This window comes from Orycteropus afer, unplaced genomic scaffold, assembly GCF_000298275.1.
Source record: "Orycteropus afer afer isolate SDZICR_OR568_19922 unplaced genomic scaffold, OryAfe1.0 scaffold00058, whole genome shotgun sequence".
NCBI classification, from domain to species: Eukaryota; Metazoa; Chordata; class Mammalia; order Tubulidentata; family Orycteropodidae; genus Orycteropus; species Orycteropus afer.
In genome coordinates this window covers 2,408,734-2,424,847 of record NW_006921645.1, presented here as the reverse complement: position 1 = coordinate 2,424,847, position 16,114 = coordinate 2,408,734, and the positions used below count along the sequence as shown (strand labels likewise).

General features: G+C 37.7%; 2 protein-coding genes across 2 annotated transcripts in view; both read left to right on the top strand.

The window, feature by feature from the left end:
* MATN3 (matrilin 3) overlaps nucleotides 1-3,522 on the top strand; it is a 41,164-nt gene extending 37,642 nt beyond the window's left edge. Inside the window, exons 6-7 of the mRNA XM_007939285.1 lie at nucleotides 677-787; nucleotides 3,467-3,522. Coding sequence (XP_007937476.1) covers nucleotides 677-787; nucleotides 3,467-3,522 — 167 coding nt within the window. The remainder of the gene's footprint in view (nucleotides 1-676; nucleotides 788-3,466) is intronic.
* Nucleotides 3,523-6,973: 3,451 nt separating this feature from the next.
* WDR35 (WD repeat domain 35) overlaps nucleotides 6,974-16,114 on the top strand; it is a 141,970-nt gene continuing 132,829 nt past the window's right edge. Inside the window, exons 1-4 of the mRNA XM_007939250.1 lie at nucleotides 6,974-6,997; nucleotides 7,681-7,798; nucleotides 8,969-9,040; nucleotides 12,749-12,841. Of these exons, the coding sequence (XP_007937441.1) occupies nucleotides 6,974-6,997; nucleotides 7,681-7,798; nucleotides 8,969-9,040; nucleotides 12,749-12,841 (307 nt within the window). The remainder of the gene's footprint in view (nucleotides 6,998-7,680; nucleotides 7,799-8,968; nucleotides 9,041-12,748; nucleotides 12,842-16,114) is intronic.

Genomic DNA, 16,114 nt, shown 5'->3' with positions numbered 1-16,114 from the left:
ATCAGTCTCTGAGGTTCTTGGCAGAAATGTCAATACAAACCTGAATTTTTAGTGCCAAGTAATTTATGGGTGAGAACTAGACTTCCCAATTCAAACCATTCTATAGAATAACAATCCTGTGTAGGAAACCAGGAATTATCTTGTTGTAATCTTTGAAGATGGGGCAATCTACTTCCGTAGTGATACTGCCTGGGAAACCCAAGGAGGGGTTGCTATGAGTCAGTCTGACTCACTGGCACATAACAACAACAACAACAACAATCTTTGAAATATCTTGGCCATACAAACAGAGGACTGTTTTCCTCATCTTTTTAAATAAGGACACAGTATCACAAGAAGAGTGTTTTATGTCTGTATCCATAGTTTCTCCCCTATACCATTTACTTTTTACCCTGGATAATTTCAGATAATCATAAAAGTATATGAATCCTCATGTATGGATCACTTAACCTTTAACAATTGTAAACATGTTCTCAGTGTCCTCTAATATACTTTTTGCTGTGACATTAACATTCTAAAGTAATTTTCTCCTCTTTCTGTTTGCTCTTATTATTTTACCTCCTAGAAAATTCACTAAGGTTAGTCTTAAAAATGGAAATATTGAATGGTAGATTTCCTGATTTACTATACTTATTAGCTATAATATTTTGTATTATTTGTACTTCATTGTCTTCAGCCATTGAAGAAGCACGAAGACTCATTTCCAGTGAAGATGCTTGTGGGTGTGAAGCCACACTGGTATTCCAGGACAAAGTCAGCTCATATCTCCAGAGACTGAATGCAAAACATATCCTTTCTGGTAGTTTTTCTGCTTCTGTTTGAATCCCACTTAGGTACTACAATGGAACCATACATTGTCCAACATTAGCGTATTCTACAGAACAAGTGCCTTATCCCCTAAATGTTGAGCAGTAGTAATAATACACAGCTTTTTCTTTTTTAAAAAAAATCTAATTGAATTCCCTTTTAAGGTTTTAAATAGACCATTTCATTCATTTAATATTTACAAATAAAAGTTGCCCAACTATTTCTTTGCTTGTGCTTTTCCATAGCAATATATCCTAAATGAGCTCTTACATAGGAGATAGAGCTATCATGCTATGATTCTTTATCATGGTCTTCTTAGTTTAGAATTTATACACATTCAGAATGAGTCAGATGATTATTGGGGTGTGATAGATTAGACATACTTGTACATATTGGGTAGCCAGATGACCAAAAAGCAAATTTCAATCTAAAAACCTTTCAAAATCAGTTCTTTAGCCAAAGGAGTAACTCAGGAAAAGCACTTTTTCTCAGCACAGCTCAAGTTAACAATTCTGGTCCTAAGTACCTCATAGATAAAACCAAACCCACTGCCATTGAGTCGATTCCGACTCATAGTGAACCCCATTTCTGAGGTGGTAAATCTTTATGGAAGTAGATTGCCCAGTCTTCCTTCCACAGAGTGGCTGCTGGGTTTGAACTGCTAACCTGATGGTTAGCTGTCAAATGCCTCAGGCACTATGCCACTAGAGCTCCTTTATCTTATGGAAGTGGTATTCAAATTTTGGTAGTAAGCCCTATAAGTATGCAAAGACTTTCAAGGATCAGATAGTTTTAAAGGATTTAATTTCCAAATCCTTCATTTCCTTAAACTGATCTAATATAGTACTTGGGTTCAGTTGGCATTCTCTTTTCTCATCTTCCATCTCAGGGTTACTATTAGCTTAAATTTATAGAAAAGCATCCCTCTTACTTAGGAGCTCTGGTAGCATAGTGCCTAAGGCACTTGACTGCTAACCAGAAGGTTGGCAGTTCAAACCCACCAGCCACTCCTCCGAAGGAAGGTTGGGCATTCCTACTTCCGTAGTGATACTGCCTCAGAAACCCAAGGAGGGGTCACTATGAGTTGGGGCCGACTCGATGGCAAATAACAACAACAACATCCCTCTTACTTATCCTGAATCTAACTAAGATACTTTCCTGGAAAATTAAAATATCCAGAGAGACAAACAAAGGGACAATACAATAATTCCTTTAATCAAGTCTTCATAAATGTTGCTTCCCCAATCCATTCAATTAAGATATGCCTTTCCAATTAAATTTTACCTTTTATTTTCATGATTATTTGTTAAAATTTGTAATTTATTTGTTGTTTAGATCAATTACGTGCTCATCATAATTATAATGTTTACTAAATCCAAGTGATTTATTTGAAAAAATTAAGGGCCTTATTATAACAGAAAATTAATTTAAAGGTTAATTTCAACATGTGTATAGGGTTGTTGTTTATATATTTATTTGAGGAATATAATAGAGTGATTACAAAAAGATTTCCAAGATTCAAAGTACAATAAAAATTTGTGGGGAAAGTAGAAAGGAAATAAATTAAAAAAACACTTTAAATATTTTAAGTGCTTGATTAAAAAAAAAATTCAGTTGCTGTCAAAACTATTCCAATTCCTAACGCCCATATGTGTCAGAGTAAAACTGTGCTCCACAGGGTTTTCAATTGCTGTTTTTTTTGGAAGTAGAATGCCAGGCCTTTCTGAGGAGGTGTTTGTGGGTGGGCTCAAATTATACCTTGGGTTAACAGCATAAAGTTAACTTTGCACCACCTTGTGGTATGTGTGTGCAATTGCTGTTGAATTGGATCGACTCATAGCAACCCTTCCTTGCGTTTCCGATACAGTATCACTACTGAAGTAGATTGCCCAACCTTCCTTCTGAGGAGCAGCTGGTGGGTTTGAACTGCCAGCCTTCTGGTTAGCAGTCAAATGCCTTAGGCACTATGCCACCAGGGACTCCTAAATGAATCGTAATAGGTATCAATAGCATTACTGTTATATGGAATACATATGAAGGACTGATTTAAGTTTTTATTTTAAAGGGTCAATATTTATAAAATACTAGAAATTACTAATTTGTAACTATCTAAATGTATGATGAAAATTTCATATAATTTAAATATGTGCAAGAGCACAATTATTTGTCAAAATTATTTTAAAGGATATCTGAGTAAAAATCTTTGAAGACTAATGCTTTATATCATGATCACGAAGAGCAGAATGACCAAATTTTAGATTAGACTTTTGGTGGCAAACAGTTTTGGTCTTCTTCACTTACAATTGGACTTAATGATTTCCTTTCATCTTGTGTTAGACTGTTTGAAAGTCTTAAATTTATTAAAAATCAGAGGTTAGTTCACTATACTTTTTGTGAAATCTTGTGAACAAAATTAAGTAATTGTGATTTTTTAGTGAATTTACAGTTAGTTTTTAATTAAAGGTGCATATTTATACATTCTGTTTTATGTTTAAGTAGATACATTTTTTTTAATCTCTAGTATTAAAAAATCTCTAGATGATCAATAGTAAAAGTAACAAAAATTGTCAAGGCTGATATTAGTTTACAAATGATAATAAATTCACAAACCTTTTTTAATATGTAAAAATAAATGGTGTTGGCCTTAACAACTAGCCACTTGATGACATTTTGGAGAAGTTGCAAGTAAATGACTACGGACAAGCGCATCGTTAAAGCGTTCAACTTTTTCTTCTGGAAATGTGGAGAGCTTGGTGTATTTAATACTTATTCAGTTTTTTTTTCACACAATTGAGCATCTCCAATGTGCCTGATAATAATTTGTCATTACAAATGCTTGAATAATATTGCATAAATAGTAAGAGGATCTTCAGTTGAATCAGTTTCTTTTAATCCACCGAAATAAATACCCAGATCTTTATTAAGAGCATCCTTTAATCTCTCTAAATTATGACTGTGAAATAGTTGGCATGAAATAGAATGCAAAGTATAATGTTTCTTTTTTTATTTCTAATCTACTAATTGAGCCATTTAATTTTTAAATGTTTGTATTAGTGAGATAGCCATGTTCATAACACAAACTTGATTTATTTTCTACTGTATTTGTAATATAAACCAATTTTATTCCTGTGAGTGTAAACTATACAAAGTATTTACACATTAAAAAGTTCATATAATTAAATTGAGGTGAATAAAATTTAGAACTATTTCTTTTAATGCTCTTTGTTTTTTTGCTTTTACTTCTGCTGGAGTATTATTGAAGCTGTGATCAGGGGATTGCAATATAGATATCTAAAACAGCACAGATTAAGTGAACGTTACATGTCATTTTAAATTCATTCTGATGTTAGAAAGACATGCACAATTGAAGAATACTAGTTTAGTTGCAAATTAAAAGTGTTATAACTTTTTACCAAGGATTCAAACCTCCTAACTTTAAGGTTTTTGCTTTAGAAAGCAGTAAAAAAAAAAAATGATTTATTCATAAATATTGCTATAACAAGCTACAAAACCTTATGTTGTCTTTTCTAATGTTAACGATAAGCCTAGCTTTTTTTCACTCCTATACATATAATTTTATTCAGTCTTAAAGTTTGTAACTTTTAGAACAAACAAAACAGTCCTTTAAATTGTGTACTGTTAAGTGCTTCTTTTGGTTTGTATTATCTTTAGCATAATAAATTATATATTACTTTCATGCTTATTTTTTGTGTGTGTGATTATTATATCAATTTTGTCTATTAAGCATATTTCCAGGGAGCTCTGGTAGCATAGTGCCTAAGGCACTTGACTGCTAACCAGAAGGCTGGCGGTTCAAACTCACCAGCCACTTCTCGGAAGGAAGGTGGGGCAATTTACTTCTGTAGTGATACTGCCTCGGAAACCCAAGGAGAGGTCGCTATGAGTCGGGTCCGATTGGACGGCACATAACAACAACAAGCATATTTCCTTAAATCAAACTGATTGAAATAACAATTAATTTGAATGTATAGCAGTTTCTTGTCAAAGTACAGACTGTTGAAAGTTTTCCTATAATTTAAGCTCACAATTTTGAGGCTGAAAATGTAAATTCAAGGAGGGAATAATACAAAGTCATTTAAATTTAGATAAAACAATGATGAGCATTACATTAATATAAGCTCTTGAAAAGTAAATATAACCTATGTAAACCCAGAAGGAGCCAAAAGTCTAAAATATAAAGGAACTGAAGAAAAAAAAAACATAAAACTATTTTTAATATACCAAGACAGTCCACATTACCTGAAACATATTGTTACGTTCTCATTTTTTTTGAAAGTACATGAGAAAAGAGTATTTTTCCCAAACTTATCACAAAAATCAGTAATATATATTAATATATCACAGAGAAATGGCACTATGTAAGGAATAAATGAGAGTTCATTTGCAAGAAGTAGGAAAAGGTGTTTAAAAAGAGAGATGATTTTTCCAAACTGTTACCAGTAGTAACTAGCTTCAACTAAACTGTTCTTGTGTGTCATTGAGCAGATTCCAACTCATAGCAACCCAGCAGGACAGAGTAGAATTGCCCCATAGTCTTTTCTTAAGGTAATCTTTATGGGAGCAGATTGCCAGGTCATTATCCTACAGAGCCACTGGTGGGTTTCAACTGTCAACCTTTAGGTTAGCAATGGAGAGCTTAACTATTGTGCTCCTTTCAACTAAACTAATCATATTTTTAACTTGATCGATTGATTGGAATCCCCTGGCTTAGATAATACTAATTTGTTTCCTGACTCTAGTCTAGCAAGCATATGAACAGGGGTCAATTTATCTTGTCTCTTAGGAATTACAGTTTAGTGCTGAAAAAAATGGATACTACTCTGTAGAGATACCTCCTGGGAAACCCAAGGAGGGGTGGCTAGGAGTCCAATCGAATTGACTGCACTGTTTGTTTTTTTAATATACGCACCTTGGAAACCCAATAGTGGTCAGATGAGTTCAATCAACTGGATGGCTATGGGCTTGGGCATAAAGTAGATGCGGATTAAACACGTCAACAGTGATAGAGTATAGTGAAAGAAACACCAGAGATAAAAAGAGGGATGAGACAAAGGACAAAGAAGAATGAACAAAGGGGGTAAAAAGAAGAAGAAGAAAATATAGAACAGGCCACCCTAGGCGAGGAAATACCAAACACGTAGTTCAAGTATTTAAAATGTGAGTTTACACCCGCAATAGCATATGCTGTAACCGCCCCAAACTCAAACGTATTCCTTTTATAAGGACCCTTGGCTGCAGTAACAGTTTAGATAAGCTATTCAAAACAGAATAAAGAAATTCCTTATTCCCAAATTGCTCCACAGGATTCTCAAATGCCCAAAGGCTCAATGGAAGGTGTGCAAGATCTCAAAACACGCATTTGCAGTTTCATTAGGCAGACGGCGCCAGCCTACCAAATACAGTAAATGACTTTTCCCTTTGAAGAATGTTGAGACTACTAGGCTTACAAAACACCAAATCATGTGATCTCATTTTAACGGGCGCCTTTACTCCTTAGTTTAAGGAGCCCTTGTGGTGCAGCGGTTAATTAGCGAGTCGATCGTAGTAGCTGCTGCACAGGAGGAAGATGTGGTAGTCAGCTCTGTAAGATTCAGCCTTGAAAGCCTTATGGGGCAGTTCTATTCTGTCCTACAGAAACACTATGAGTCGAAATTCGACGCGACGGCAATGGGTATGGTTTGGTTACTCTCCAGTTTACATTAACACCTCAGGCGCAGTTTAAGGGCAACGGTCAAAGATGTGGCGTCTCCTCAGAGCTCACTCAGACCGAGTGTATGTAACTCAGGTGATGACGCAGGCAGACACCTCTGGCGTGCGTAGCGTTAGCAGTGGCAGGTCGTTGATCCAGCTCTAAGTCTAAAGTGGAAAGTCCTAGAGGCAAAGGGACCAGGCTCAAACACAAGCTCTGCCCCTCCACCCACGACCCCCAAGACTGACCAGCGACTGCGCAGGCGCAAGATTTCCAAGCGCTCCATGCGAAGTCGATACCGGAAGCATCCCTTCGCGCCCCGGATGCGCCCAGGAGGCGGTGGTTGCCAGGGAAACGGGAGCTTTCTAGAGCCGCTTGTTCTCTTGATTGGAGATTTAGAAGGAGTTACCTGTCGCAGACTTTGACGGCTGGGTTCGTCTTTTCGAGGTTCCCAGGATGTTTTTTTACCTGAGCAAGAAGGTAAGTTTTTCAGGGAGCGCCCTAGTTCCCCCTCCATACCTGCATCCTGCGGGCGATTCCCGCATCCTTCCGGAGAAGCTGGGACTCTTCACCCAGCTTCCCATTCCGCTTCCAACCTTCCTGCCTGGTCCAGCTTCGGACCTCCTATCGGTACCCGCGTCCTAGATAGTGGTTAACAAAGCCAGCAAGCAGCCTTCTCGTAGGACTCTTCTCCTGCCCTGTGCTGGGTCCTTCATGGGGGCCAGCAGGAAATACTTTTATTTTACTATCTGTTGCTGATCCATATGACTTAAATTCTTCGGATTATCACGGACCACTGGCAAGAAAAAAGTATTAATAAAAGGATAGCCTAAGTGTTGTGTGTAGAAGGGGAATATGGATTGATTGTATGGATTTATGTCTCCGTCCTCACTCCCACTCCCTCTCCCTTCTTTGTCCATCGAGTGACGCCCTCGTTGGGTTCCTCTGCAGTCACTGTCCTCTTGTGTGCACCTCTTTTCTCTCTTGTCAAATGGTAGGATCCTGGGCAGTTCATGGGACTATGTCCGTTTTAATAACAGCTCATACTTGTGCAGCCTGGTCCATTTTTCTTCTTGGAGGATTTTCTTCAGTCTCCATCTTTTATAGACTCATTTCCAACTCCTTTTTGAAAAGTTGCTAGAATGGCTATGATTGCATTTCAGATTGCCATTCCCAATAACGTGAAGCTGAAATGTGTATCTTGGAACAAGGACCAAGGATTCATAGCATGTGGTGGTGAAGATGGATTACTGAAAGTTTTGAAATTAGAGACACAGACAGGTAAATGAATGTAAGCCCAAATGTTTGAGACTGATAGGAAGTTGGCTAGTATTGTTTGGTCAATGAGATTTACTCATGGTATTTGTCATTAGGAAATTCTAGTTCTTTAAAAAGGGAAAAATACTAACCTTTTTTTTGGATTTTTCAAGAGTGTTTTTGCAATAAATTAAGAGAATAGTGTATTTGTTGAATAAATAAATGATGAATAAATGTTAGATTCTGCAAAATCTAGTAAAAACTTCTTTTTGAATCTTACCTGTTTGATCTTTCTTATTCTTTTACAGTTTTCAATTTATATATCTATCTTAAATACTTCTATGTGTGATCTTTTAGGGAGGAATGACTAGCAATAATAATTATTAATTTATTTAAAGCAAAAAAAAAACCCTCACTGCCATCCAGTTGATTCCAACTCATAGAGCAACTCCCTTTGGGTTTCCAAGGCGGTAAATCTTTATGGAAGTAGATTGCTTAGTCTACCGTGGAGTGGCTGGTGGGTTTGAACTGCCAGCCTTCTGGTTAGCAGTCAAATGCCTTAGACACTACACCACCAGAGCTCCTTATTAATATACATTTGTTGTTGTTGTTGTTGCTGTGTGCCGTTGAGTCGGACCCGACTCATAGCGACCCCTCCTTGGATTTCCGAGGCAGTATCACCATGGAAGTAAATTGCCCCATCTTCCTTCCGAGGAGTGGCTGGTGGGTTTGAACTGCCAGCCTTCTGGTTAGCAGTCAAGTGCCTTAGGCACTATGCTACCAGAGCTCCTAATATACATATACATATATATATATATTTTTTTTAGAAGTAAGTTGTGTTTTTTAATCTATTTTTCTCATGATTTAAACATGGATAGTACTACATATGCCTTACAAAAATATTTATCGTAAAATGCTTTAAAATTTTTTTTTAATTTTAATTTTAATCATTTTTTCAATTTTTTAGTAAACAATGTTTTTTAAAGCATTTTACTTTATTTTACCAGGATAATATTTTTGCAAGGGGTATGTAGTATTATCCATGTTTAAATCATGAAAAAAATAGATCAAAATATGACTACTTCTTCAAAGATTATTCTAATATTTCCCAGGAACTCCTTAAAAAAAAGCAAACAAGAAATGTCAAAATCTTACAATGTATCACTTTTATATGTTTATTATAATTTTTTCCAGATGATGCAAAATTGAGAGGTCTTGCAGCCCCTAGTAATCTTTCTATGAATCAGACTCTTGAAGGTCACAGTGGTAAGTCATGCTCTGTCTTTTTAAAATCATGGTTAGGCATTTAGCAACCATTTGCTTAACTCAGAGATACCAATATTTTAAATAATGATAATATTTAAATCATTTCTATTGAACTATAATTCATAACATGGAGTCATTCAGAACTTTTTAACAACTTTTATATGATTAAACAATATTGTCAGTAAATCTGAAAAAAATGGCTGCTATATAGTCAAAAGTAATGTTTCTGTTTATGGATATATAATACTTTTTAAAAATACATCCTATGGTTTCAGGTTAAAAGAGATTAAAGAGACATAACAATTTGTAGGAATATCTGATCCTAGATTAGATCTTGGAATGAGAGAAATAAAAAGCTATGAAGGACATTATTGGGACATTTGATGACATTTGAATATAGACTGTGGGTTAGATAACATATTGTTTCAGTGTTAAACTTCCTAATTTGTGCTATGGTTATGAAAGAGAATTCCTTATTTTATAGGAAATACACAGTATAGTATTTAGGGATGAAAAAATTAGAAGAAATTAATTGTTTATACAATCCAGAGGTAAAAAATATGTGTTATTAGTGATGGTAAACAAAGTGGGAAAAAAGAGACAACATTAACAACAACAACAACAAAGCCAAAAAAAACTTAGTATGGTGTTTTTGGGATATCGTAATCCTTGGGGGGAGCTCTGGTAGCGTAGTACCTAAGGCACTTGACTGCTAACTAGAAGGCTGGCGTTTCAAACCCATCAGCCACTCCTTGGAAGGAAGATGGGGCAATCTACTTCTGTAGTGATACTGCCTCGGAAACCCAAGGGGGGGTCGCTATGATTTGAGTCTGACTCAACGGCACATAACAACAACAACAACAACAATAATCCTTGGGAGTCAGGCGAATTGGGTAAATAATGCTCACATTTGTTTCTATTGTTGGCTGGAAACTTGCAGCTGGCCATAATAAGTACATTTGCTGGCCTAAAATAAGGTCAAACATGAAAAATAGTATTATATGTTATTGTATTGGAGAAAATTAGTAATATCAGGGACTACATCCTATGGATATTTTAAGAGTAATATTATTATTAAGTGCCATTGAGTTGATTCCAACTCATAATGACCCCCTGTAGAACTTCCCCATAGCTTGCTCTAGGCTGTGATCTTCATGGAAGCAGATTGCCAGGTCTTTTCCCCACAGAGCTACTAACCAAAACCAAGGTAAGCTCATTGCCATTGAGTCATATCTGACTCATACCGACCCTTCCTTGGGTTTCTGAGGCAGTATCACTGCAGAAGTAGATTGCCCAACCTTCTTTCTGAGGAGTGGCTGGTGGGTTTGAACCGCCAGCCTTCTGGTTAGCAGTCAAATGCCTTAGACACTATGCTACCAGAGCTCCTACAGAGCCACTGTTGTTGTTATGTGCCGTTGAGTCAGACCCGACTCATAGTGACCCCTCCTTGGGTTTCTGAGGCAGTATCACTGCAGAAGCAGATTGCCCAACCTTCCTTCTGAGGAGTGGCTGGTGGGTTTGAACCGCAGAGCCACTAGGTGGGCTAAAACCGCCAAGCTTTTGGTTAGCAGCCAAGCTCTTAAACACTGTGTCACCAAGGAAGATTAGTAAACTGCATCACTACCACCTGTGTGTAATATTATGGTGGCTTGCATGTTGCTATTATGCTGGAAGCTAGCCACCAATATTTTAAATACCAGCAAGGTCATCTGTGGTGGACAGATGCAGCTCAGTGAATTAACTTAATGCAAAAAAGCATGGCGACGGTGTCTTCTGACCTTCTCTAAGTTCATGGAGGGGAGAGAAAATCACTGTCAGCAGCCAAAGGCTTATTCCTACAAGGCGGAGATCAGACATACCACCACCCTCTAACCTTTTTGTCAATTCTGATACCAGCGATCCATCCCACAGCACTCTCTCCTTCTCTGCTGGGTTCAATATTTCTTTGTAATGGCCCCCATAGAGCTCTTACACAATACTGACAATTACGGGGTTTATTACAGAAGTAACAGGTTACAATTCAGGTTCAGGAACACTCAGGATACAATTCTTTGATCAGGGCACCTTCTACTCAGTCATACTCTAGGCACATATCCCTTTGGTCCCAAGCCTCTTCCCTGCTCATGCCAGTGTTACAAAGCTCTTTTAGCTTTGCTAAATAGGTGCCCAGAGAGACACCCCACTTCCCAAAGGCACTCAGCTTTCTTGCTCCATGGGCTGGGAAACTTACCACTCTTGTCTCTTGGTTCTGCTGCCACTGCCTCTCTGCCACCTCTTTGCCAAAGAGGTCCAACTTAAGGATCTTGGGTCTAAGGATGTACTCCACTTCTGCTGCTGCTTCTGTCTTGATGGCAGTGAGATCCTCTTTTCTGCTTATGAGACGGCTCATTTTAAGCCTAATGGAATGGCAAAACTGACCATTAGAGTTCCATATACTTTATTTCTGTGGTCCCACCCCCACAAATAAGGTGTCTTGTACCTTATTTACATTACTTACAAGCTATCCAATCACCACAAAGGACCTCACATTTGCATAGTTCCACGCTGTCATCTGGTGGAAGTCTCAAAGACCATGGCTAGAAAAGCACCACACTTAATTTGGACCTTTTAGCCACAGTCCTCCATTTTGTGATGCATTCTAAATCCTAGCCTCTATGCCTGTGGTATGGTCCCATTTTGCGGTGAGTTGCCCATTATGTTTTGAAGTGTGATTAGTATGGGATGTATCTATCTTGAGTCTCACCTTACTAGAGGGTGTGACTCAAGTCACTACCCCTAGTTTCCTTGATGGTGTGTGTGTGTATACATATGTATGCACACATACACACACACACACATATATGTATACATATATATATGTGTGTTTATGTATGTATATACACATGAATGCTTTGGAAAAGTACACTTTATTTTTCTGGATTCTGTATCTGGTTCATCATCATCTCACCCTTAGTCCTGGGGCTTGAGACAGTAGCTAGTTGTCTGATTTGTTGATTTGGGATTGTCAGCCCCTGCAACCATATGAATGAAGAGAATCTTCTAGACTGACACTGGACCCATGGATTTGGGATTTGCCAACCTCCACAACTGTGAACTATCTCCTTGGCAGTTCATGAGTTATGTGAGACATTAAAGTGAAGTACAGAACCCTAAGACAGGAGGGAGAGTACTGAGGGGAGGAGGAGGAGTTGGTGTTAGAGATGGTGGAGTGGCACAGCAGTTTGGAAAAATTGGACAACTGGGACATTTTTAACCTCTGCCTCATAGGGACAAACCTTGTGCTAAGCCCTCTAGAAGAAATTATTTGAACAATAGGTTTCAGATTCCAGACTAAGACAAACAAGAATGAAAGACCTGACAGTTTACTTAAAAAATTAGCCAGTGAAAATGCTATGGATCACAACAGTATATTGCCTGATACAGTGCTAGAAGATGCACTCCCTATGTTGGAGGGTACCCAGAATACAAAGTGGCTGCAGCAGTGAACTTCAGCAGACCAGCAATGGCATAAGACCAGGAAACTTTTTGTTCTGTTATACACGGTGTCACCATGAAATAGAATTGATTTGATGGCAACTAACAACCACAAGAAGTTAAAGTGGAACCATATTGATTTTAATATGCTTCTGATGATCTATAAAAATATGAATTTGAAAGTAATTCTAATCTTTCAATGTAATTTGAATAATTATATTTATAATTTTCTAGGTTCTGTTCAAGTTGTAACATGGAATGAACAATACCAGAAATTGACTACCAGTGATCAAAATGGTCTTATCATTGTATGGATGCTATATAAAGGTATATTAAACTCAAAATTCACTGCCATTGAGTCGGATCCAACTCATAATGACCCCTTCTTGCATTTCTGAGATGGTATCTTTACAGAAGTAGATTGCCCAGTTTTCCTTCTGAGGAGTCTGAACTGCCAGACTTCTGGTTAGTAGTCAAATGCCTTAGGCACTATGCCACCAGAGCTCCTAAAGGTATATTAGGAGAGCTTATTTCATCTTTTGCAAATTGGAGCTTGGATCACACTATTTCAATGGGGAAATAACATCCCCGAAGTAGACCCTTGACTTTTAACCAGCATCAGAAGTTCATTCTAACCTCATACTGGTGATATTTTTGAATTTATTGCTGCTTACTCTTCTCTTGATTTTATTGCCTTTCCACTGTGACCTTGCGTTGATGAAGTGAATTGTATGATCGTTTTGTGCTGACCTCCCCCTTATTGTACCTTGCGTTTCCCTTCACCCAAGTTAATACTGTTTACCTTCTAAACCAAAACCAAAACAAACTCACTGCCATCGAGTTGACTTCCCCTCCTTGGGATTCGAGGCGATATCACTACGGAAGTAGATTGCCCAATTTTCCTTCCAAGGAGTGGCTGGTGGGTTTGAACTGCCAGCCTTCTGGTTAGCAGTCAAATGCCTTAGCACTATGCCACTATGCCACCAGAGCTCCATTTACCCTCTAGTTAGTGATTTATCCTCCTTTCCCCTTCCATCCTTGGTAACCTTCAAATAATTTTTCTTTCTTAATCCTTTTCTTGACTTTTTACAGTAGTCGTCTCATACAATATTTGTCCTTTTGTAGTTGATTAATTTAACTCAGCCTCATGTACTCTTAAAAAAAACTCCAAAAAACCAAACTCACTGTTGTTGAGTTGATTCGACTCATAGCAACCCTTCCTTGGGTTTCCAAGGCAGTGTCTATATGTAAGTGGATTCCCCAGTCTTCCTTCCGAAGAGTGGCTGGTGGGTTTGAACTGCTAGCCTTCTGGTTAGCAGTCAGATGCCTTGGGCACTGCACCACCAGAGCTCCTTCATATCTTCTAGTTTTATTGATTTTATGAGGTGTTTTATAGTTTCATCATTATTTTTCAGCACTGTGTAGTATTCCATTGTGTATATATGCACCATAGTTTTTTAATCCATTCAGCCATTGATGGGCACTATGGTAGTTAAGGTTGTGTGTCAACTTGGCTTGGCTGTGGTTTTGAGTGGTTTGGTGGCTGGATTTAGTTACTTCCCATGATGAGATTGTAATGATCTCCATGGTAGAATCTCCTCCGGGGTGTGGACTGGTTTCAGTATTTATGGATAAGGTTTGGGAAAGGGCTTGTGCTTTTTGGCACATTTGGATCCTATATTTGGCTGAGTCTTCATCTCCGTTTCCTGGATTTGAACCAGTGATCTACCATGTTGCCTGCTGATCTTGGGATTGTGCCATTTTACCTGCTGATCCTGAGTTCGTTAACCTCAGCAGCTAGCAGCTACGTGAGTTACAAGACACTTTTAGCTCCATTGAGCCTGGAGTAAGAGGCAGAGCTGAAGCCCAAGGTTGAGGGGCCTTCACCCAGCCCCTAGAACCAGCACTCTTAATTTGGTCTTCTAGCTTCCTAAACTGTAAAAGAGTAAATTCCAGTTTATTAAAGCCATCCGCTTGTAGTATTTCTGTTATGGCAGCACTGGAGAACCAAGATAGGCACTTAAGTTGTTTCCATCTTTTTGCTATTGTGAATAATGCTGCGATGAACATGAGTATGCATATATCATGCCATGGCTCTTATACTCTAGGATTTATACCTAGTAGTGGAGTTGCTGGATCATTGGGTAGTTCTATTTCTGACTTTTAAGGGAGCACCATACTGTTTTCCACAGTTGGTCATACCATTTTATAGCCCTGCTAGCAGTGTATGAGGGTTCTAGTCTCTCGACATCCTTGCCAGCACTTTTTTTTTTTAAACTTTACTATCAATTTTGGGATGAGATGATAATTTCTCAGTTGTTTTGATTTGCATCTCTCTAACTGCCAATGATTGTGAGCATTTCTTCATGTGTTTGTTGGTCACCTGAATATCTTCTTTTGTGAAGTGTCTGTTATGTCCCCTGGCCATTTTTTAATTGAATTGTATTTTTGTTGTTGAGATGTTGAAGTTTTCTGTAAATTTTAGAGATAAATCCCTTGTCTGATATGTCTTTACCAATTTTTTTTTTCTAGTCTGTAGGTTCTCTTTTTACTCTTGATGAAATCTTTTGATGTGCATAAACGTTTAATTTTAGAAGGTCCCAGTCATCTAGTTTGTCTTCTGCTATTTTTTTGTTTTTATTTCTATTTGATAGGGTATTTATGCTATATATTAATGTCCCTAATTTTGCCTCTACTTTTTCTTTGATGACCTTTATGGCTTTAGGTTATACATTTAGGTCTTTGATCCATCTTGAGTTAGTTTTTGTATATGGTGAGAGATAAGGGTCCTGTTTCATTTCTCTGTAAGTGGATGTCCAGTTTTCCCAGCAATATTTGTTCAAGAGACTATCTCTTCCCCATATAATGCGTTTTGGTGCTTTGTCAAGGATCAGCTGTCCATAGGTGGGATGGATTTACCTCTGGGTTCTTAATTCTGTTTCATTGGTCTATGTGTCTGTCCTTGTAATACTAATACCAGGCTATTTTGATTTCTGTGGCTACATAGTAAGTTTTGAGATAGGGGAGTGTGAGGCCTCCTACTTTATTGTTTAATAGTGCTTTATTTATCTGGGGTCTCTTTCCTTTCCATGTAAAGTTGGTGATTAGTTTATCTGTTTCTTTAAAGAATGATGACAGAATCTGGATCGAAGTGGCATTATATTTGTAGATCACTTTGTATTGACATTTTCATGAAGTTAAGTCTTCCTATATATGAGTATGGTATATTCTTCTATTTATGGAGGTCTCTTTTGGTTTCTTACAGTAGTGTTTTGTAGTTTTCTTTGTATAGGTGTTTTGTGTCTCTGGTTCAATACATTCCTAAAAAATATATCTTTTGGATAGTTATTGTAAATGGCATTCCTTTCCTTACTTACTATAGAGGAATCCAACTAATTTTTGTATATTGTTTTCCTGCCCTGCCACTTTGCTGAATCCTTCTGTGGTGTAGTAAATTACTTAGTGTGGCTTTTCTACCCATAAGTCTTTGTAAACTCCAAGGTGGGATTTTCTATGGGCAACTGAGGAGCTCCTGATTGCTGAAGATGTCCACCTGGAGTATATCTGTTGGGAGTGGCACAAAACAATGTTCTGGGAGGT